Here is a 23,403-nt window from a genome sequence, read left to right as displayed (position 1 = left end):
GTCGAGCGTGTCTTCCCACTTCGCCTACTCCCATTTTGCCTAATGCTTTTAAGCGGATTATCTTGCAATCCCTTAGGGAGTGAACCAAGTTCCAGCTCAAGGGGGTCCCATTTTGTCTAATACAGTGAAACCACGTATAACGATATTGACGGTAATCGCCAATTCCATCGTTATACGGGATAGATCATTAAACGAGGGATGACGTAAATAGCGCGTCCCCGAAAAATCGCGCCTCACCCCGCGTGTAGCAAAAGAAAAAGAAACAGATGCTAAAAAAAACGCGACGCTGTGTGACATCGCACTGGCTTGGGAAAGCAGCGATTAGAACTCGTGGAGGGAACCAGGGAACATAGCAGGACAACTTCTGGCAACACTACACGTCACCATTCCGCAAGTCTGCTTCACCTAACGCCTGTGTGCTTTACGAGAAGTTCGCTTTAGAACACTGTCGCGCAACTCGCGGGTGGAAAGCATGTGCTAGGCCTTTTGAATCATCTCGTGAATTTGAGCAGCATTGGCCAAATACGGAAACAAAAAAGCGTTACCACCTACCTCTTTCACTGACAGTATTGGAAAATGAACAGTCGCTGTCTATTTTCTAGCCTCAATTTTTATTTTGGTTTAATTCTTTTGATGTGAATTTCATATTTTACGAATTTTTTCCGCTACCCCGTGAAATTCGTATGTTATTGCGGCGATTTTCGCCGCGAGGTTACGCGCACGGGACAGCGCCCAATATCGTTATACGCGTACTCGGAACCGCGGTCTCCATCGCTATACGCGGGTCGTTTCCTCATAGAAACAATGTATATTTTGACGGTAAAATCATAAACAATAGTTTTATGAGGGATATCGTTATACGCGATATCGCTATCCGCGGGTTTTACTGTATATGCTGAAGACAGTCCAACTAAGCCTACAGATCCGTGTCACGTAATGAAAGAAGGAGTTCCACTAATGTGCTGCCAAAAGTCCTTTTCGCACTTTCACATAACTTTACAACCTTGTTGGTTTTATTCAAGCATAGCATTGCGTTAAATGCATTTTTTAGTACTTCCTGAAAAGCAATTGCAAGAAATTTATTATTATTTGTCGGGAAGTTAAAGTTAATTACGCATCTCCACATAACAACTTTATCTCTTTGCTAGTTCTATCCAAGCATGCTACCAAAAGTCACTTTACCTGTCAGATTTCGTATCTGTGTGCTAAACCAATGAGGTCCGTCACAGATCATGCACAGCGACCACGTCACGGCCATCTGGTTTGTCACAGCGTACCCTTCGTCATGCCTTCGTGTTCCTTCCGCTCTATTCACGAGTAGAGTTTTCTTTCTCTCTCTCTCTTTTAAGAGAGAGAAAATCCAAAAATCTGCCTCTAATTTTCATCATTCCAAGTCGAATTCCCTGAACCGCACGGAAAACCTGTGTCCCTGCTAGTGATTTTGCAAAGTGGTACACTCTCAAAACTCCACTACACCGCACTGCATCAACCATTGCCACGAATGATACGGTTATCGCCTCTGACTCGAGGAGAGAGGGAGACGTACGCATTTTTGTGTCAATTATCATATCTCCAAATTGACACAATAAGGCGTATGCCCCCCACTGCCTTCGAATCAGGAGAGAAAACACTATCATACGTGGCAATTGGTTGGCGCAGATCGTGCTATGCGGTGAAATTCAGTTTTTAGAGTGTAGTGTTTCTGTGTCCAGTCTGTATGGAAACTTCTCTGTTTTATGTTAAACATTCATCCATTCACCCGTCCATGAATCAACAAAAACGTTTTACTCGACAATAATCGATTCATTTTATTATTTATGGTATCGCACACACCTTCGTTTGCAAATGTAAGGGGTTGTAAATGTAAGATTGTCGTCGGACGAGCGCATTCATTTCTTGCAGACGTTACTATCGGGCCGGGGCATGTAAGTAACGCCCACTTGTCGACAGTCCCGTTTCTCCTAATGAGATTGCACAGCAGTCCCATTTCGCCTAATGCCACTCACCCCTCCCGCCTCTTAAATCCGATAATCCGGATTAGGCAAAATGAGAATAGGCGAAATGAGATGTAACCGTGTCGAGCTGGTGCCGGAGCTTTGCGCCATGCTCTGGACCACACACCAACCTAGCAACACATTTCCCGTGATCGCTTGTTGTCCACGTTGCTTGGGATGTCACTGGGATGTAGGTAAGAAAAAATTTACATAGCCTTCACACAGCGCCGCTGAATGAAAGGAAGCAGCCGAGACAACAAAGTGTAGCCGGCGTGTAGCACATTTTTGTTAACACCTGGGATGTGTGTGTGATGTACAAGGATGTTGTGAACCTTTTGGAGGTGATGCTGTAGGAGGTGCATGAACTCACCATGTCTTGGTTTATCAATTTGTCCGCTCCATGAATTCGGCAAGACTCCGAGCGATGCAGGGAGCTGGTGGGCGGCAGTCGAGTGGGAAGGTATAGGCGTTTTGACCGTCTGCCGAACCGGTTACCGCATCATAGTTTTTAGTTCATTCAATGGGAGATAAATGCTTACGGTGCGGTTCGGCCAAAAATAACTTTTTTTGCGGTTTTCGGTTACGGTTCAGTTCCTGTTTCGACCCCTGATTAGAAGGGGCACATTTGGGGGTAAGCTTTTGCTGTTAATATTATAGATCACATTTGTAGCTTAAATGTATGGATGCTTTTTGCACATTTTTTAAGTTGTGACAGCCTTAACTGGTATAATTATAATCTCTGCTTCTCCTTGCTCAGACTCCAGGAAACAGATACATGCAGCTGCACTGGTGAAGGAACACCCGGTGCTATAAAAATGGTGCCACAGTTTTGTAAGACACCTCTACTTGTGCGCATGGACAAGCAATGATAATGGGAAGTTGGTCCTGGTAAAGTGGCTCACGATATTATCATGCATATTTGAATCATGGCGTTGCTTCACATATTCATGAGAATCATGGTCTTCATGCAACATGTGCACATCGAGACATTGGAGAGTAGCTTTGGCTCCATGAAGGTGATTTACAATATTGAAAGCTAGCAAGGGTTACTAAGCAATCGTTCTACATTCCTCACTTACAGGAATTGAAACACTGGAACAATCGGAGGGGATAGTGGATGCATGCACGTCCTCTTCTCAAGGACATCCTGTCATTTTGTGCACTAGAAGTTTCCTTGCCTCAATGCTGCTTTTCGGTCATGTATCTAAGATATCAGAGCACCACTTCTACTTTATCTGTGTGCCTCATATTGTATCTACACAAGAACAATGCATGCGGGAAAACTACTGCAATCTGAAATTGCATTGTTCCTTCACTGTGCAGGCCGGTTGTGTCTGTTTTAGGCATTCTAATAATGCTAATTTTCATGTTAGGCTATGCCCAGGAGCTTACTGGAGCTGTGCTCAATCTGTGTTTGTGGTGGCTGTTCATGAGACCCTGTCCAGAAGCAAGAGGATACACAAGCTCACCACAAGCGATACAGTAAATGAATTACTGAAGACTCTGCAAACTGCAAATGGACAACAGAAGGACTTCAGTGAACGTGCACAAGCAGTCTCATACCTAGGATTTTTGGTTTTCGGCACCTCATTCACCATTACTCGGTGGCTTCTTTTAAAGGGACCATGAAACGATTTTCGCGAATTACGAGTACTCTGCAGGAAACCGTTCTCATGATCCCTCAGAATCGAACACACGTTCACTTTTAACCCTATTCAGTACAACGGGGGCGCAGTTATCAGACAAAAATAGCAGGGCGTGACCGCTGGATATATGCCTTTGAAGCAGGCTTACGTCATCGTCATCCAATTCTCTCAGCCAACTGTGAACGGCGAGGAGGAAACACCCCACGGGACCATGTGGGTGCATGGTTTTGGTTTGGACAACAACAACGTTGTGTATCTGCCGGTAAAATCACTTCAAATGTGGCAAAAGGAAAATTGTCAGCAATAGAGGAAGAGATTACGCGACACACACAGCGTTATGGATTGTTCGGTACTCAGCAGCTCGTAAAATGTCAACGGAGGTATGTTCTGACGAAGAAGAAGTTCAAAAAGGAAAACGTGCCCTGGTAACCGTGCTGACAGTCAACGGCTATGTTAAATGTCTCGTAGGATTCTGTGTTAACAGTTAGACACAATCTTGCCTCCAGGTCAAATTAAAACATATTTCATGGCGAAGCTTGTTTGCAAATTTTGCAGTTGCCTGTCGCCTCGGCCTGTTCGCAAAAGCCTGTCCACGAATCGGCAACATGTTCTGTGTTCACGGCCAGTTCGCCTCGGAGGCGGGTCGTAGCAGCTGCCTGAACCAGTCTCAACGACTATCCTTGACTTTGCTGACCAAGAGCGAGGGAGGCTCCGCCTCCAAATGGCGCACCAATAGGAGGGCTCGGGAGGCGGAGCGCTGCGGCCTCTGCTCTTGCCTAATAGATGGCGCATCGGTAGCGCTTGGATCGGGATATGTGAGCCGCTGTCGTCTGCTTCTTCCGGTAGAGCTACGGCCTTGAAGCCTCTGCTCTCGCGTAAGAGATGGCGCAACATTGGCGCTCGGTAAGGGCACGTGTGGTCGTCACAACTTTGAGCCTCGACCTTGAGACTGGCCGGTAAGCTAAATTCCGATGACGCGGCGATAGCAATAACGTAAAAACCCCGAAACTAGGGAACACGAAGGGACAGACACAACACGAAGTCTCAAACACAGCTCGTTTGAGACTTCATGTCTTCGTTGAGCTGTGTTTGAGACTTCGTGTTGTGTCTGTCCCTTCGTGTTCCCTAGTCTCGGGGTTTTTACATTATGCATCATCTTCACCAGCTTGCTTGCTTCCTAGCCATTTTTTCATTGTCATAGTGCGTAGTTTTGACGATTATGCTTCATGGATGTGTCATTACACAACCAAATTTGTGGCCAGTTCGACGTTTCGCCCCGCTCTTATGCGTGAACATTGTCTCAGCTCATGAAAAAGGAAAGAAATGTTGCTGCTTGTTCTACTCCTCGCACTGAAATAAATCATTTAAAATAACTGAACCTCTGTATGCAATAAGGAACCCCAAAATGAGAAAAGGGGCCTGATATGATTGTCCGTCCCATTGACACACATGCATTTCCCGTTTTTTACCATGCTGTAGCGGGCAAACAAATCGCAATAAGGTCCTAAACTTTCGTTGGCAGGTGCATACTGGTATGTAGATGTCATTGCAACAAAAATAGTAAAAAGAGGATAAGTCGACTTATCCCCTTATTGCATACAGAGGTTCAATTGTACTGTGTGTTCCTTTCAAAGTCAAGTATACTTGACTTTGCTGACCAAGAGCGTTCTTTCGCGTTTTTTTACGTTAATGTGGGATAATGGCGTTGTGACACCTCTCACAGATGATCATTTTGGCTGTAAGACTGACCACAGAACTACTCAAGTGCTGATAATTAATAATAATAATTATTAATGATAATTACACTTTCACTGTGTACTTGTACTGTACAATGTGTTACGCCTTTCTTTCTTTTTCTTCTTTTTGTCCTGTCTTTAGCTCTCAAAAGCCATGTACGTCTTCACGTAAGTATCTTGTTTGTGCGTGTGTCTGGTGCTTGCTCTCTCCACAATGTATAATTTCTGCGAATACGCAAGAACCTGCTGCTGGACCTCTCATACATGCCTAATTCTTACGTACGTACCTACAGTGTGTATGTGTATTCTATATCATGTGGTTGCCAAATACAACTCGTTCACATGATTAATTACTGTTCCTGGAACGTCAGACGCCAGAAACAGTACGCCAGGAGAGAGAGAGAGAGATGTACGTAGTGTGTGACTTCGCAAGCAGCAAGTGATGCAGTGGTTATGATACGAGAGCGAAGTCTTGCAGCTATGCAAGCAATTGACTTACTTTATCAAAGATAGCTACAATTACAACAAAAAGATCTTTCGTATGTAGGCGTAGTACAGCTCAGTAGATAATACGTGACGTTCATGGTGCTCTTCGCAGTTAGTCGCAGGCCGGCAAGGCGACAGCATAATTGCACGAAGCCTAGGCGCACAGGTGGTATCAACGACGTGTTTTGGCGTTGGCATACCATTCCACAAATAAAAAAGGAACACTGGAATCAAAAAGGCTACGTCGATCGAGCAGACGCTCCCTGCTACCATCGCTTGACTACATTCCCGTATGCTCTGCAGAGAGGGAAGGATGTCTTGAAGTACACTCATATCTCTTACGTCAGTAGCATAGACCTGTTTCGAAATACTGCCACCTAGCGGCTGTGGGCAGCTGCGGCTGCCATGTTGCGGGAGACGGAGCGCATCAGACACACGCACGCGCCTACGGGTGGCAAGAACGGTGTACGCGATTCAATTCTCGACGCATGATATACGTGCCTGTTTTTTTTTGTTTTTTTTCCTTTCTTTCTTTCTTTTTCGTCATGTCTGTGAAAATGTTCCTCGTGGCTGGATGGGTGACCGATCTATCTAAGTTGCCACAACTTTCGGAAGAAAGCATGGCGTGGTTTGGCTTGTCACAGCGAAATTTCACAAGTTACAACTTTTACATTGAGCAGTTTGTACACAAGGGGAGTGAAGATAGTATTTGGCTCGCAGCCTGCGTGTTCACATTTCGGAGAATTCAGATTTTGACAGGAGCATATTTGGGCCGCTTTACACTGTGAACAGTGAGTTAATTCGATCGTTCGTTCGTTTTTCCTTACAAACAAAGAAACATTATTATATACAGCAAGGTATGTACTTCATCAAGGCATCGTGCTACGAAGGTAAGAAAAAGGATGTAAAAGGAAATGATCCCTACGTGTCGCTGATCTGTTTGACTCAGATGCACTGTTCGTGATGACGTGTCTGCCTTTGGTCTGCTGTGGCATAGTTGCTTCACAGAAGCTCATCTTTACTACAGGGCGGCAACTACATTTTGCAGTTTAACTACTAGTGTAACTACATCATAGCACCAATGTAGTTTGAAAAATGTAGTTTACCTACTAGTTATGTGTCCTACCAACCCGCCCAAGTTTTATCGCTGATTCACTAAACAGAAATCACGAGAAAAACATCCAAGTTCTCAGGCAAATGGAAATTTCAGGGACATGTGGGTCGATTTTGTTGTGTAGCCTAAGCTGACACATGTTGATTTTCAAACACTATTGCCTATATTTTCTAGTTGTCAAGTACAAAACAAATAAACACTTGAAAAGAAAGTTTCAAATGTGTACTTTTTTACATAATTAATTTACACATTTCAACGAAGAGAAAAAGAAAGATAAATTCACAACAGCTCATAGGTTGATTTAGTCTGCAGTCTGCTGCTGCGTCGGCTTCTCCCGCAACATGGCCGGCGCAGCTCAGTTCGACGAAAGCGCAACAGGTGGCGCTCATTTTTGAAAAGGGTCTATGACCGCCTAAACCAATTCCGTCATAAAAATGGCGGCCCCGTGTATGTTTTAGGATGGTTAATTGACGATTATTTAAAATATGGGGCCATTTTCTGGAAATGAAGGGTGGTTTCAGACACAGTTCGATATGGGCTCCTAGAATATCAGTTTCAAACAGTCAAGGTACCCCTGAGGCTGACCTTTAAGAGTGCATACCAGCTCCCTCTACCCACATGCATTCTGTATGGCGCATATTTGAAGCTTTTTCTCCGTAACCAGCGGTCAGATTTTAATGCGAGTGGCCGTACTGGGAAGGGGCGACAAGATCTATAACATGTGGGGCTCGGAATTTTGAAACTGTTCTCAGTTATTTGAAGATCAAGGTTTCAAGGGTGTCCACAAGAAGCCTAACTCAAATTCTAAAATTCACTGCCCTAGACACCCCAGATCCTGTCGTGCCCTTTCCAACGATACCATAAGTATCAAAATTTGACAGTTGATTGCTGAGAAAAAGCGTCAAATTGTGCGCCATAAAAAACGCATGTGGAAGAGTGAGCTGGCAGGGTCCTCCTGGCTCCAGCTCCATCACTCCAAAGCACGTGGCCCTCTCACGTGGATTGCCTGTAGCTCTTTCTGTGCTCAAAGAGTGCGTAGTTCTGGTTCCGGCTCATTTGCATAGCAAAATTCAGCGATGGATGTTTTAACACACGTGCGCGTTTAAGAACACGAACGGCTTTCAACGAGGAATATCTCCCGTTCGGTTATCTCGCTTTTGCGCGAAATCCCCCAATTAAAGAGTTAGTTAATTACTTTTAGGTAATTTGTGACCTTGTAGTTGCGTAATTTCTTCGAAAGAATGTTCCCCTGTCCATATAACACAACCGCAAAAAAGACATCTAATTTGTTCTGCTAGTTCTTATAAAAATTATGTAACGAATTAGAAACAAACAACCCATATACACATGCAAACAATACACTGATTTTCTGTGCCTAATTAGTATTACTGAGTGTGGTTCCAAATGGACTACACTAACACTTAATGCTTTCTCATTGCGACACACTAAATTCCTGTTGTTTTCAATATGGTGTATGTCCAAAATTGTCGATTGTGAATTGGAAATTTTGAATCACCTTGAGTGAGAATGAACTAGATTTCTAGGCTATTTCGAATAGGACTATTTCCAGCAGGGGACGTCAATGATACTGTGATACACCAGTTTAGTAGAGGAAACTTTCAAAAATGCTCTTTATATGTGCAGATACATTCACAAGGAACCAATGTTGTCATGATACAAGGTGTTATACAAGGTGTGATACAAAAAAATCATGCAAATATGTTCCAAAAGCTAGCATTTGTCATGATAAAAAAATATAGCACACCAGGTATACACAACAGAATAACAGGTTTACTTAGACGTTTTGTCCTCCATACGGAAGACATCATCAGTAAGGAACAGAATGAGGAAGGAATAAGAAACAGGGGCTATTTAAGTAAGTATAGTTCCGGAAGGGGGTGGCAGTTGGCATTACAGAACGACGAGTCACTGCATATGTACCAGGATTCCAGTGTACTTACGGGGACGCCACCACCTTTAATCTTTATCTGTCTCCCCAACGTGTGAGATACGTAAAAAGCTCTCGTGACCTAACTTTGGTCAGGCATCGATGAAACGGCATTCGAAGAAATGGGCAGACACCAATATGCCAAGATTCTAAAAAAATTCCTTACCCCCCATCCACGCTCGTGTGCCGCGGTCCAGTGTGAAAATCGAAAGAATGACTGTTTTTAGCATGTGCTCGACAAATTCCTGCCATGATTCACTGCCGGTGGTTTTGATATCCGTTCCTGATGTTCTTTCAGTCTCGTGGCTTTCTTTCGTCCAGTTTCTCCCATGTAGCAGGCACTGCACTGTTCACATTCCAATCCACAGGGTGTCCCAGAAAACGTGTCATTGAATTATAATAAAAAAAAACTATGCCACCTAGAATCATACGGCTAACGGCATTTGTTCTTATTAGGATTTTGCCACCTCCTGATGTGAATGTCATGTATCGTAAGTTTAATTATGTAAATATTTGCGAACTGAACTCGGAAATTTGCCAAGTGAAGGTCAATTTTTTACTCTACCAATATGAAGAGCTTGCCGAATTCACTCAGATTCATGATAATTGACAGTGATATTCATGAGCTATCCCATCACAAAAAATAGCCGAACGTCATGCTTTCTGGAGCACCGGACCATAACGCACGATGACTTTTTGAGCGCAAATGCTCACAGTCCGACGAAAGGAGGTTCCAAAGCCAGCCCACAGAGTGATAGTAGAAAAAGTAGCAGTTCCTAAAATTAAAAGAGGGAAAGCATTATCCCAGCGAAAGTCGGACGCGATAAGTCATGCCTGTGTTATCTCTTTTTGCGATGCCGGGGTGGGCTGGGTTTCAAACCTCCTTTCGTCGGACTTAGAGTCACTCTAGTCGGACTGACAAAGATGGAGCTGACAAATTCATCGTGCGCTATCCTGTGGGAGCTCCGTAGAGCATGATGTTCGGCAATTTTTTCCGATGGGATAGCTCCTGAATATCCCTCTCAATTATCCTTAATTTGTGTAAGTTAGACACGTTCTTCACATTGGTGGGGTAAAAAAAAGTCACCTTTACTTGGAAAATTTCCGACTCAAGCTCGCAAAAATTTACATAATTAACCTTACGTTCCACGACATTCACATGAGGAGGTGGCAAAAACATAGTACTAACAAATGCCGTTGACCGCATGATTCTAGGTGGTGTAGTTTTTTTATTATAATTCAATGACACGTTTTCTGGGACACCCTGTATATACAATGCGAGATTCTTCCATGTGGGGCACGCAGTCTTTGGGGTGGCATAAACTATTATGCAGTGTTCTGATGGGTTTAAATGCTGTGTATGCCTAGCGGCTTTAAAATCCTTCGCACAGCTTCCGATAGGCCGCGAACATATGGAATGCACGCAATGTTATCAGGTGTGGGATTCTTCTCATGAACACTAGACGTCATTCCTCCATATCGTCATTGGACGGACACCTGGAGTTTAAAGCATTGTGTTGGATGATTTCTAGTGCTATGTACAGGTGGGTAGTTCCATTTTAAATCGACCAGGGTGGAAAATTGACAATTTTTAATTTCCACAAAAAAAAAATATATTAGATAGCATCTCGATTGATGACAAATGCAACAAAATCGAGCTCCATCCGATGAACAGTTTCCGATATATGTAGAGAGGCGGAACGTTGCTTCGAATTTTTCCCCAACTTTGACCTCCTAGCACCGCGCTTCTTGTTTTACCACATCCTTAAAATTTGGCTGATAAAAAGTATGGGTTCAAGACAGCATGCGGAAAAAGTAACGCGAGTCCTACTTTAAAGGGGCTCAACGAAAAAATTCCCGGACATAGCACTTTCGGCAAAAAATGTACGATTTCGAACTTTTATTGTTCATGAGCGGGTGCTCGCATTCGCTTGAAAGAAGGATCATTAGAACCGCTAAATCATTCTCTATTGAATGGTGTAGATATCATTTATATAGCTTCTGTGGTAGAGTGAGCAGACGGCTGTAAGTAGAAGCAACTCGGCTAATTTGCTCATCTTGGACGCCATCTGTGCCAGCTGCTGCAATACTTATTTCATTAATTTTTGCTGCATAAGGTAGTTTGACATGTCGTCTATTAGCTGCAACAAACACATGTTGCATTATTTTTTTGGTAAGGACGCCACAATTTTTTTTCTTTTTCGAACCCATGTTGCGCTGTTGCGGCGGTGGGCGCGTCCCTTCTTCCCGTTTGTGGCGGCGGTTGTTTCATGTTCCATTCCCGTTTCCATGGTCCGAACCTGAAGGTCAGAGATAATCTCAGGATGGTAGCCGTCACCTGTTTTGTCCTTCGGTGCCAGGGTAGCAGCTCATATCCTCCAAATGCCCATTTCCACCGACGTCCCAAATCAACCAAAAGCTCATTTCCTCAGAAAAAATATTCTGAGGTTCTGGGCTTTCGGTTGATCTGGGCACGCGGGGGGCAGTGACCCATATCCCCCAAATGCTCTTTTCATCCGAGCGCCCGGAACCACCGAAAGTGGGATACTTCAAAGGACATGATTCCTCTGTTTGTCAGGGAGAAGAGGAAGGGTGAGCGGTTCTGAGATGTGCGGGAATCCTGACTCAGAAGTGAAGTTTGCCAAGGAAAGGTATTCTTAATGTGGATCGCGTTCAAGAAGTGATCCGATCCGAACAGAGAGATATTTTCCATGCGAGTGACTGGGGTACAGGCACTGTGTAGGTAGGGTTGCCACCTTCCGTAGTGAAAAATACCGGCTGAGGGAAAGGACGTGGAATAGAGAGAAAGGAGGAAAGGCTCGCGGGAAAGGGAAGTGGGTGAGGGGTGGACTCTCACAGAGAGATAATGATAAGATAATACGAGGAAACATATGTTCCTGGGACTGGCTGTATGATATTTGATGCTAGAAATTGCTATAAACAGGCATGAACGCTACACTGGATCGTATTGGAGCAACCAGATTGGACTGCCACTTACTTTGAAAACACATCGACGCAGACAAACCCTTCTTTGCGGGCGGAGATCTCATGATGGTTGTATACCGCCTAAGTTCTAGCTGGCTCGACACAGCCACCAACAGCTTTGCACAATCGCTGATCTTGTCCCCTCCGAACACAAGACTTAATGAATAACAGTGATGATAATAATAATAATAATAATGAATAACTAAGAAAATTACTGGCGACTGCGAAGTTGGGTCTGCACTCCAGATTTATTCAAGCTGTAGTGGAATGTTGAAGGGAAACCCCCGCAAAAGCCCATATGAAAGGTCTTGAGCCACAAATACCGGCAAAAGGCTGCCGGTATTACCTTCCTACCGGCAACCGGCAGAGCGAGCAAATAACTAATAATAATTATTAGAAAGCAGGGGAACAAAGGAAGCTGTGCAAATCAACGGGCCGCATACATCACACTACAGAACATTTGGAGCACCGGATGAGCAGCAGCCAGGGATCCACGGGACCCTCTCTGGTGAGTTGCAGGAAGTACAGTTCAAAGCAGAGTTAACTAGAACGCCACTTCGACTGCCGAATCAGGAAGAAAGAAAGGAAAAGAAAGAAAAAACTCTTTCACTCATCCTCCTTTCACTCTTACATTTTTGATCACTCATACACACATTCATACAACGGGATCGACGCAGGCAGCAACTGTTGAACATTTTCATGTTCCTCCGTTTGTGACCGGGCTTCTCTGTAATCAAAGCTTGACCATGCCATCTTGCCCTCGATGGCGGCGTTTGCCACTGCCAAGCCACCCCCTAGGATCCATTTACCGATTTTCTGTTGCCGTTCAAGCGTTTTCATAGTGATGGTGCTGTAGCTTGTGGCTTTGTTGGCATATGTGGCGCATGGCACTGCTACTGTTTTCCACAGTAGTTTCCCTACGGTGTATGGGTTGCAAGAATGTCGTGCGCGGTGCCACCACACATGGCCTATTTTCCTGTTCATAGTGGCTGTTATTCATTGCTCATGCCTTTGCAGGTAGTTTACCTTGTTTTCCAGAAGGATTCCTAGATATTTATATTGGTCAGTCTCGTTGATTTCAAAATTTTGTAATATGAAGGTTACGGTGTCCTCGTTGCTGATACTGTTTTTCCCGATCTTCATCCACTTGGACTTTTCTCTGCTAAACTTCATACCATCTTCGTTGGTTACTTCAGTACATATGTGTAGGAGATGTTGTAGATCGGTAGGGTTTCGTGTCAGTAACAACATGTCATCCGCGAAAGCAAGTACGGGAATGTCGTTGTTTGTTTCCCCTTCGTGTCCGCTGTGCTGACCCTGACGCCATAGTTGCTGTGTTCTAGTTGTACTAACAGTTCGTTCAGGTATAGGTTGAAAAGTGAAAATTTCTGACAAAAAAAGTTGCTCCGAAATGACCACCCGAATTCGCCATTGAATGAAAGGTACAGTAATGGCCAAGAAAGCCAAATTAATGCGGTGCAGCTAATGCAACTCCACTGTGCTGCAAGGAACAACGGCCTAACGTGGGCAGTTGGGCCTCGACTGCAGCTCTAGCAGACAGCATTTGATATTTCAGCCATCAGGCAAATGAACCACCTGAGGTAAAACTGCAATGGCTATTTTATTCGAATGATGAGGACATAAAAACAAGGTCTATGTAACCTGGTTTTTGTTCAAGAACACCAGGTGCTCTAAAGTGGATGGGTGGAGCCTGTTCCTTTTAGCCCACTTAGTAAGATTTGCGGCGGAAAACACGCACTCGACGGCGCCCGAACTGGCAGGTACTGAAAATACTTGTTTCACGGCCGCGGAGAGCATAGGGTATCGCGAGCGGGACGTCACTTCACTCCAGAACTTGAGGAGCGAGGGGTGATCGACATTGCTCTCAGATAAGTACAGTGTCATTTCTTCATACGCTTTGGCGCTTCGGCTTTAAGTCGCTGTCCTACTGCAAAAACACGCATAGTTCTCGGACTTCGGAAGGTATCCCGTCACTAGGACACGCACAGCGACAGTTCATTTAACTGCTGAGCCACTCACCAGTATAAGTAACCTCTTCTAGAAGATAAGCGAATGTAGGTCCAGTTACCTGCTGTAGAAGGCAAACTGAACCGAAATCATCAAGGCGAACCCCTCCACCCCTACTTTCTGGGTGGGGTGGGGGTAGGAGTTGTTTTTCAAGCAGCCTCCGAACATGCGCAAGAAGGGGAGAAGGAGCACTGCGTGCGTCAACAAAGGTAGGAGGGGAGTTCATGCATGCGCAGATTGCGTTTCTTGAATGGTGGGATCCACCTTCACTGTGGGCTCGAATCCGTTCAGAAAAATGTGATTCAATCCCAATTCAAATCCTTTCAAGAAAACGTGATTCAATCCGGATTCAAATCATTTCGGTTGAATGTGATTCAATCCGAATCCAAATCCCGCAGGAATCTGTCGTCAAATCTCAAATCAAATTCAAGCTCTATGCATTGCTGCAAATCAAATCCCAAATCAAATCCACCCTCTTTCCTGCAGGCCTAAATACGGATTTAAATCAAATCCTCGGATTCAAATCCTCAACACTGGTCCTGACAGTACCCGTAGAGAGGAGTACCATCCTTACAAGTACATAATGCTGTTAGAAGCCAATCTCGCGTGTGTCAAGCCATAGATTCGTAGCAGCACTAGGAAGGAAGAGAGCTAGAGACCCTTGCTGTATACCCTAGTGAAGAAACGTGCTGATTATGGCAATGCTAACAGTCGCTACACTGGCTACAGTAGAAAGTCCCTCTAAAATAATGTTGTCAGAAGACTGCATAAAGCAGCAGGATCGTTTGCATATCGTTTATTCATTCAGTATAATGGGTTAAGAGCGCTAAGATACTGCATGGACGCTACAGCTGTTCCTTTTTGTTCAGCTGTTCCAGGTATGAAGTACGAGGGTGGTTCCATAAGTTTCCGGCCCGAGGTAGAAAATGCGCGCGAATTTGAAAATCCGATTAAGGACGAGTGGCACCATCTGTTGGAGGGCCGGCGCACCACCCTCAACCCTCTCCATATTTTTGTCGGTTGGAGAGCGGCATTTCAAACAGCTAGGGTGCACTCTTCAGTTAAAATGGAAAAAATCGAGTACCGCGCTGTGATAAAATTCTTGACAAAAGAGGGACTTTCACCTAAGGAAATTAAAGCGCGACTGGACAACGTGTACAGGGAAGCCTCTCCGTCGTACACAATGGTAAAAGACTGGGCTAAGCAGTTTCGACTGGGGTGAGAGTCCATTGAAGATGATCCACGCGGTGGTCGTCCAGTGGAAGTGGTGACACAAGAAAATTTGTCTCTTGTCGAGGAGAAAGTGCTGAGCGACAGGCGTCAGAAGGTGAAGGAAATCTCAGAAAGGCTGGGGCTTTCCAAAACAACCGTTTTTCGCATCATAGGCGAGGGCCTTCACATGAAAAAGGTCGGTGCGAGATGGGTGCCACGACTTCTCTCGTCAGTTCAAAAGCAAGAGCGCGTCGTTTGTGCCAAAGAGTTTTTGGAGCTCTGTCAAGAGAACGAAGAAGAAATGTTAAGTCAATTGTCACAGGGGATGAGACTATGGTGCTCTACTATGATCCCCTTTCGAAAAAGGAGTCGATGGAATGGCGCAAACCAGGAGAAGCACCCCCAAGAAAAGCCAAGGTCAAACAATCCAGAAAGAAGACAATGGCAACAATATTTTGGGATTGTCACGGAATCCTCCTCATCGACTTCAAAGAGAGGAACACCACGGTGAATGCGATTTATTATGCTTCACTCCTGCACCGACTGCGAGACGCCACCAAGGAAAAGAGGCGCGGCAGGTTGAGTCGAGGTGTCCGGTTGCTCCAGAACAATGCCCCTGTCCACACGGCTTCTGATGCAAAGGCTGCACTGAAGGAGTGCGGCTTCGAAGAAATCCACCAACCACCCTACAGTCCAGACTTGGCACCGAGTGACTACTTCCTGTTCTCAAACTTGAAGAGGGATATCAGCGGACGGAGGTTTCAAAATGATAATGAGGTGCAAGAGGAAGTTTTCCAGCATTTTGCGGACAAAACTTCGGACTATTTTTTCAAGGGTATAACAGTGTTGGTTGAAAGGTGTCAAAAGTGCATCGAAGTTAAGGGTGACTATCAGTGATGGCCAGTAGTTAACTACATGTAGTTAAACTACTAGTTAAACTAACTGATTGTAGTTAAAAAGTAGTTATCAACTACTTCCAGAAATGTAGTGGCAACTACTAGTTAAACTACTATTTCGAGTAGTTAACTACAGTAGTTAGGTTACGGCATGCGCCAACTACCTCCGATTTTGCCACAAGCTTTAAGGCACGATTGTGCTTCCGACTTTTACCCTTGAGTTACTTGTTTGATGAGAACAGAGGTGCAGAGCAATTGTGCCGTGCATATGTACTAAATCTTCACTTTTATCACTGCTTGTGATTCATATTTAGGTGTCCAAGACAACTATAGAATGGAATTGGTGTTGATGGACAACGTTAAGTAGTTATAGATGCAGTTAAAATACATTGCAGTAGTTAAAGAAGTAGTTTTAACTACTCCATCGCGAAGTAGTTAGTAGTTATAGTTAAACTACTGTAGAAGTAGTTAGTGGCCATCACTGGTGACTATGTCGAAAAGTGATACACTTGTTTCGTCTCTCTGACTATTAAAAGTTGGTTGGGTCGGAAACTTATGGAACCACCCTCGTAACTACACTTAAAAGACAACAGAACAAAATGGTAACTACTACACGAAAACAGAAAAGACAAAGCACTGTCTTACAGCCGCATCCTCAAAATGTTAGTTTACTTTTGCCATCAAACTTTTATGGTATTATATCGAGGTTTAGTGCGACTAACAGTTTGGAATGTAGTTCCCATTGGCAGGCTAAAAGTACCAAGATGTTATTCTAGCCTGCCTAAACGAAAGTCTTGAAACCAAAACCAGCTAACAGCATACCATGTGGGAAACTGTATCAAAACCGATTACTTATCTCCCAGCTGCTCAAGCTCAAAGGAAGGTTCCTGCAGCATTAGGGCAGAGATGTGTCGGTTTGCTCACCTTTCAACTCTGACAGTGACATTGCAGTCACAAGTCGCCTAGCTAGGCTGGACCAACTCCGAGCTGAAGACTCCCTGAATAGGAGATATGCGAAATGAAGCGCCCTCTCTTGCCCGTTAGCGGAAACGCGCTCGCGCCATTTTCGTCGAGGCGATGCTTGGAAAGCATGGCCCCGCTGTTCCGTGTACACGGTTTGCGTTGCCCCAGAGTAAGTTTGACTGAATAGTGGCAGCTGAAAAGGGCTTCTGTTGTCATCCTATGTGTAAGCGCCTCATGTACCACTGCGTTAGTAAAAGTTTGTTGTGCAGCAAGGCAGCAGCCGGCAGCATAGTGTAAACGACACTGCAAGCTTTTCGTTCTGCTTAGTAAAGAATCGTCTGATTACCACAACAACTTTTTGTCGTGAAAAGGAGTGTGCATGTCGAAACTTTGAAGAACAAAACACAATGTTATTTAGTAATGATGAAGGTGTCACCGCACTGCTGCGCGAAGCTGTACTAGCAGAGAGGAATAAAACGACAAAAGGGTGCGTATTCATGAATCGCTGTAACTGAGCACTAGGAAGAAAAAACCTGAAATAGTATCCCGTAGTTGAGGCTACTATCGGACCAGACTAAAGCTTAATGAGTAAAGCTTAACATTCTTGATCATTCAGAATTAATACGAGTAGGCAGTCACTTTAGAATCAGACATTTGCCGCTCGTTTATGCACCACTGATGCAGAACCTGAGAGGCAGACCCATAATGTGATATGAGTGATCCTGATTCGACTTTTTTTTTTGTAAAATCACCGAACTTATGGTGAATTATATCATAACCCGCAGGTGAATTGTCAAATGTGATAGATTGGACTATTGTTTTGCATATGTACCTAGTGCGCTCTCTTGACGTACATCCTAACTCCAAATAAGCATGTGCACAATAATTTGCGGTCTCTACATGTGTTCTCTACTGTGTTCCAGTTTCTCGTGCACAAGGGAAAGTAAGAAAAGAAATTAGTCGAACCACTAGATGGGCCAGAACGCGAGAATAGGACATCATCTATGAATATTTGGTTTTAAATCTTATTTGTGTTTGTGTGTGCGTTAAGGAAGATCACTTCTTGTAGTTGAACTACGTAGGGTAAAACCATTCTTATTACAGGTTCAGAATCATGGCATTTATGTTGATCAAATATTTATTTATAAAATAACAAATAACCGTTGGTCATGAAGTCACATGCTCGACAAACGGGTCAAGTCGTGGCTTAAGGAGAGCAAGCAGCAATGATAGAACCAGATACCTTCCAACATCTAAATCTGAAACTTAGTACTATATCGTCTAATTATATATCACAACTACCAAATGCAGCAGCACTACAACCGTGGCGTGGTTACCAGAATCTCAAAACATTAAGGAAGAAATTGCTCGGCACAGTGCGGCAAATGGTATGAAAAACTCCTGCATCAAAATATTCCCTTTTATAAGACCAGTATCTCATTTAATCTTACCGTCACAATATCAGCCAAAACTAAAAAGTTAAGTATTGAAGAAAACAAAGTAAATGCAAATGCCGAACGTCGATGATAAATGCCGTGTGAGATCTCGCTGAAAATGGAATCGATCGCAAAACTGTAGGACTATTTCTGCTGCTGAGACTAGAGTTCTGAACAGTTTGTCATTCGTACATTCAGCCGAAATGTTCTGTACTCCACCGGGAAGTCGTGCTTCAAAAATTGCGGCCGTGGATTTCTCTTTAGCGGAATCCCCTCAAGCCGCGCTGCAGCTCGTGAGAGATCTGCCTTAGCCATGGCGGTCGGGAGCGGCGCACTCGACAGATGGCGCTATTTCGCATATCTCCTATTGAAGTTCAAGCGCGTGCACGACTCATCACTAGCGGAACAGAATGGGGGTACAGCGGTGCCAGTGCTGTGTATGCCAAAGGGAATCTGGCCACTAATGGGACCTGCCTATACGTGAAGCTCTCACCAACCCACTTTTTGAGCTCACTGGCCAATCATGAGCCAAGATACAATTCGCTATTCATCCAGGCTATTCACTGGGTGCCGACATTTTAGGCAAATTGGATTGGATTAGATTGAATAGGATATTCCCTGAGGACCTATCAATATAATGGATTTTGCGTCCACTTTTAAAGGCGCCATCTGGATAGAGAGGAGCATGTCGTGAAGACGCAGAATAGCGGAAGGGCAGAAGTGGTAGTGCATGCTAGCAGAACTGATGGGATGGCAGAACGGCTTCTTGGAACAGACTGGCAGTATTGTATGTATTTGAACTATGAAACATTACAAAAATGAATCAAGAACGGGCAAAGGTGTGTATATGAATATAAGTATGCCATATAATGGAAATTTTTGGTCGTCCATTGAGTTTTACTTGCTATTTGCCTGTGACCGCTGTCTTTACTAGGCCTAACAAGGATGACGAACCATATTATTTTCAGGTAAATGTCAACACTGTAGCGTAATTTAAAGGTGATTTGCAAGATATTTGCAACAGAAAAACGGAATGAAATTAAAGTAATTTGTGAAAAATTTTGTCATGAGATCTTCACTTTACCATTCCAAGAGGGAAAATTTTGGCGTCATGGCGGCCCGCATAGGAAACAGCAGCCAATGAAAAACACCCAATTTGATTGACAGGTCAAGCCTCTATTTTACGCTCCCCTAACGGCCAGACTCCCTTTGGCATACACAGCACTCAGCAGCACCACCACAGTCGGAAAGTGGCCAAACTTGTGGTTTCGTTCTCACTATCGACTCAGAGGAAGTAGAACGTAGTGATCTGTTACAGCACCTGCTTTTCGGACCATTCGGCGCAATGGCACGGCTGTTCCGCCTCTAGCAGCAACATGTAGTGGGAGTAGCGATTTGACGCAAATGGTGCAGTAGTTCCACCACTGCACGTGTGTGCGAGTGCTGCAATTACAATAACACTGCTGGACACTGCTGTTCATTCTGTTTTCGTCTCATTTTCAATGGCTGGTATTGTCCTTCCTCCTCAAAAGCATGCATGGTGCTCGTTCACCCTACAGTGGCTCGTATAATACAGGCTGGTAGTGCTGGAGCTGTGTTACAACCGCATTCACTCGCAGAATTTGTGCACTTTTTACTCCCCAGAAAAGTCGGAAAAGCTGGGAGAGCACAAATTGCGCAGGAACGTTCGTTACGATATTTAAAGGATGCAAAATTTCAAAATTTTAGTATGCCGGTCATATCGGCTCCCGATAGAGCCTATATCAACATTATCACTGCATTGTGCAAGCACGAAATAAGCACCCAAATACCACACAATATCTGACGGTCAGGAGGCAAAATGCTGGTCCACTACCGCTCATATATACCGGTGACATACATAGAGACGCTGCTGGAAGACGCCACTAGCTGCACTTGATAACCAAAAGCACTCTATGTTCCCCAACTTTGTCATGATGTGCTGTAAGGTTTGTCATAGCGTGTTCATCCAGCATTTCTTTCTCCGTCTTGTAGTTAGAAGGACAGCACCACCCATCGTGTCAGTGGACCATCACCCAAAAGAGTTGCGCAAATCAAAGGAAAGCGTCGCATTAACTTTGGTGGCACTGACGGCATTTCGAAAAGCAATCGCCATGGTCACAGAGACGTGCGTGTCAGATATCCACATGCGAAAACACAGGTGCGCAAATTAAGCAACCTTTCATTTTCTTGTAATTTTTAGTGGTAAATTAGTGGTGCGTAAATTATGTGATGGTGCAAAATACACGAGTAAGTACGGTATACTGGGAAAAATAAAGTAGAAATATCTGGACAGTTTGGGGTGCATTAATTGCATGTGAACCATGCAAGTAAATACTATGTATTGGATTTCATTTCAACTGCCCTATAAGCAGTGTATTGCCTTAAGTGTGAGGACTGTGCAGTTGAGCAAATGTTGAGAGTGTAATCCCACTGCCTTACCTTTGAGCAACTTAGTCGAATATTTTGGCTGATTGCCTGCAAAGTAAATGTGTGGGCACTGCTCCATGATGAACGGGTCCTTGTCTGGAAATGGATACGAAGCTAGAAAATGAAATAAAGTGCATGTTAGTACTTCAGCCGTTGTTGTTCAAAGCAGTAATTATGTGATTTTTTTCATCTGGAATGCATTCCATACAAGTTTACAACTTCACACTTCCACAATCATCATTCCACATTACAATGGAGTGTGCTTCCACAGTGGGATGTCCTATGCCATATGCATTGTTTTGCTTGCTGCTGTAGCATCATAGTTCAGTACATGCTCCTATGCCAACATAATCAAAGAGAGTGTTGATGCAACTGAAAATATCAACTTTGAGGCAGCAACCATGTTTTATCCCCTGAATTTCATGGTACATAAAATCCTGAAGCATTAGAATTTCTAGATACATCTGCAAACTAAACAAGCGCAGAAAGTTGGGCTAGTTGGTGAGACAGCATACTGCAGATGTTGGGACGCGGAAGACAGGGACTGAAGGAAGCACACAAACACAAGCGTCACTCGCAACTAATATGTATTGCAGGCAAAATAAGGTTGTGTTTTAAAAGCATTCTTTTGCCTGCAATACATATTAGTTGCGAGTGACGCTTGTGTTTGTGTGCTTCCTTCAGTCCCTGTCTTCCGCGTCCCAACATCTGCAGTCTGCAGACTAATTTTTCAGGCTTATAGGAGCCACATAATTAGTCCAAAGTTTTAGTCAAAGGGAAAAAAATCTACCTCGTTTCAATATGTTATTCAGCACATTCAAAGTACCTTCAAAAAAGTGTCAACACAGGTCTGCTTCACTACACAAACTCAGGGCAACGTGTCGTGGCCATTTCTGCAAGCATAGCACTTTCAGTATACAGGTTTTTGAGCGTGGCTGCAAGGATCACCGCAGTTGACAAGGGAGTGGCAACACTATTGTCCAACATCAAAGGGAATGTACCGAATGCCACGTATGGTTTTAGGTACACATGAAAAACGTAGACATGACAAGTACTTTTATTGCAACTGAAGGTTTCATACGAAAACAAAAAAGGGCGTAAGCGAAGAGGATGAGGTCATGCAGAGAAAGGCGTCTTCTCGAGGAAGGCCAGCTGACAGGAAGGAGTGCGAGCGACAAAATGGCATCTTTTGTCGGCCTGTTCCTGTACGAGTTCTGTTCCTTCGTCAGGTGAGTGGCCATGCCCCAATCGTCCTTGTCAAGGCAGGCATTGCAGCCACGTGTCTCTGTATGTCGCTTTAGGTGGACCTGGTTTTTGCCCAAGATGGAACGGGAATGCTCTCTGAGACATTCTTTAATGCAACAACCTCTCTGTGCCCAATACACAAGGTGTGTTTTTTTATTCGTTACAGAATTTTTATATTGAAAAACGAGCACAGCAAAATACATGCCGTTTCAGGAGGTGGATTATACGGCCAAGCAGACATCCTGTAGGACAGCGTATGCAGCTGCTGGAGACTAATTAGCTAAAATTCATGAACTTATTAATTAGATGTTTATGGAAAACATGGGATAGCAGAATTTGAGACAGTGATTATTCAAATCCATCGTCCTTATAATTTCCATCAATTCAAATGAAATAAATATGGCACCAATATGAGGAAAATGTTCCTGGCAGAAAAAAAGCCATTGACTGCATGTCTTTCGGTTGCCTGCGTTACTTACTATGAATTTCTATCACAATTGCTGGACCACCCTGTAGCACAGGAAGCACTGCATGTGAAATAACAAAGGGGTTACGCATGTTTCCTACGTAAGTGCTACCATGCCTCTTCCATGTGCCGCCAGTGGTGCCACGTCTGCGTTTAGGTGCTATTGATTAGCGAACCTTTAAATTGTCCATCCGAGGGCTGAGATGTGATTTTGAAAGCTGCAGGGTGTGTCGAGCAACACCCATCAAAATTGTTTCCTACAGCACATGCCTTGTTTCTTTTCTTTTCCGGTTAAGTGAGAATGCGCACAAAATCCAAAAGTATACCCTGTGATACAAGGTAAGCTCACTTACACATACGCCTCAATTTCAGAGTTCTTAAGCGTACAGAACTACTACATCAGTTATCTGCCAAGAAGCGACATACAGGTGAGAGCAGACAGCTGATGACGCACCTTGCTCTACAACTTTCCCGAGCAACGTGCCGCCAGCCTAGGCAGGCAGACCATACATCTACCGAATATTACACCTCCCCCCTCCTCCTCCCTCCCTCCAAGTTTCCAATTCACATCTAAGCCCAAAAATGAATAATAAGAAAATTAGCTAACATATGTGCCTAATTCATTAATCAGCTGCCATGAAAAACCATAGGTTTTGAGAACACTGACTTGTCACAATATTCTGCAATTTGTGTTCGCTTATGACACACCATGTTTTTTTTAGACCCCTGTGCACACTAGCTTGGACACCATGTACAGGGACATGGTCCACCTAGACAAAGCCAACACCTTGGCAACTCAT

At 44.1% G+C, this 23,403-nt stretch overlaps 1 protein-coding gene across 2 annotated transcripts in view; it reads right to left on the bottom strand.

The window, feature by feature from the left end:
* The window catches only part of LOC135391489 (DNA polymerase delta subunit 2-like), a 113,008-nt gene that overhangs the window by 2,376 nt on the left and 87,229 nt on the right, over positions 1 to 23,403 (bottom strand). The window contains exons 8-9 of one of the 2 annotated variants that reach the window (XM_064621753.1): positions 20,905 to 21,006; positions 19,690 to 19,887 (exon numbers count right to left, since the gene is read on the bottom strand). In XM_064621753.1, the coding sequence (XP_064477823.1) occupies positions 19,757 to 19,887; positions 20,905 to 21,006 (233 nt within the window). In that variant the 3' untranslated portion in view covers positions 19,690 to 19,756. Of the gene's footprint in view, positions 1 to 19,689; positions 19,888 to 20,904; positions 21,007 to 23,403 lie in introns of those variants that run through there. The other variant, XM_064621754.1, reaches the window with a different exon arrangement.

Source organism: Ornithodoros turicata, chromosome 4 (assembly GCF_037126465.1).
Source record: "Ornithodoros turicata isolate Travis chromosome 4, ASM3712646v1, whole genome shotgun sequence".
Classification (NCBI taxonomy): Eukaryota; Metazoa; Arthropoda; class Arachnida; order Ixodida; family Argasidae; genus Ornithodoros; species Ornithodoros turicata.
The sequence above is the reverse complement of the archived record's forward strand: the minus strand, read 5'-3'. Positions and strand labels throughout refer to the sequence as shown.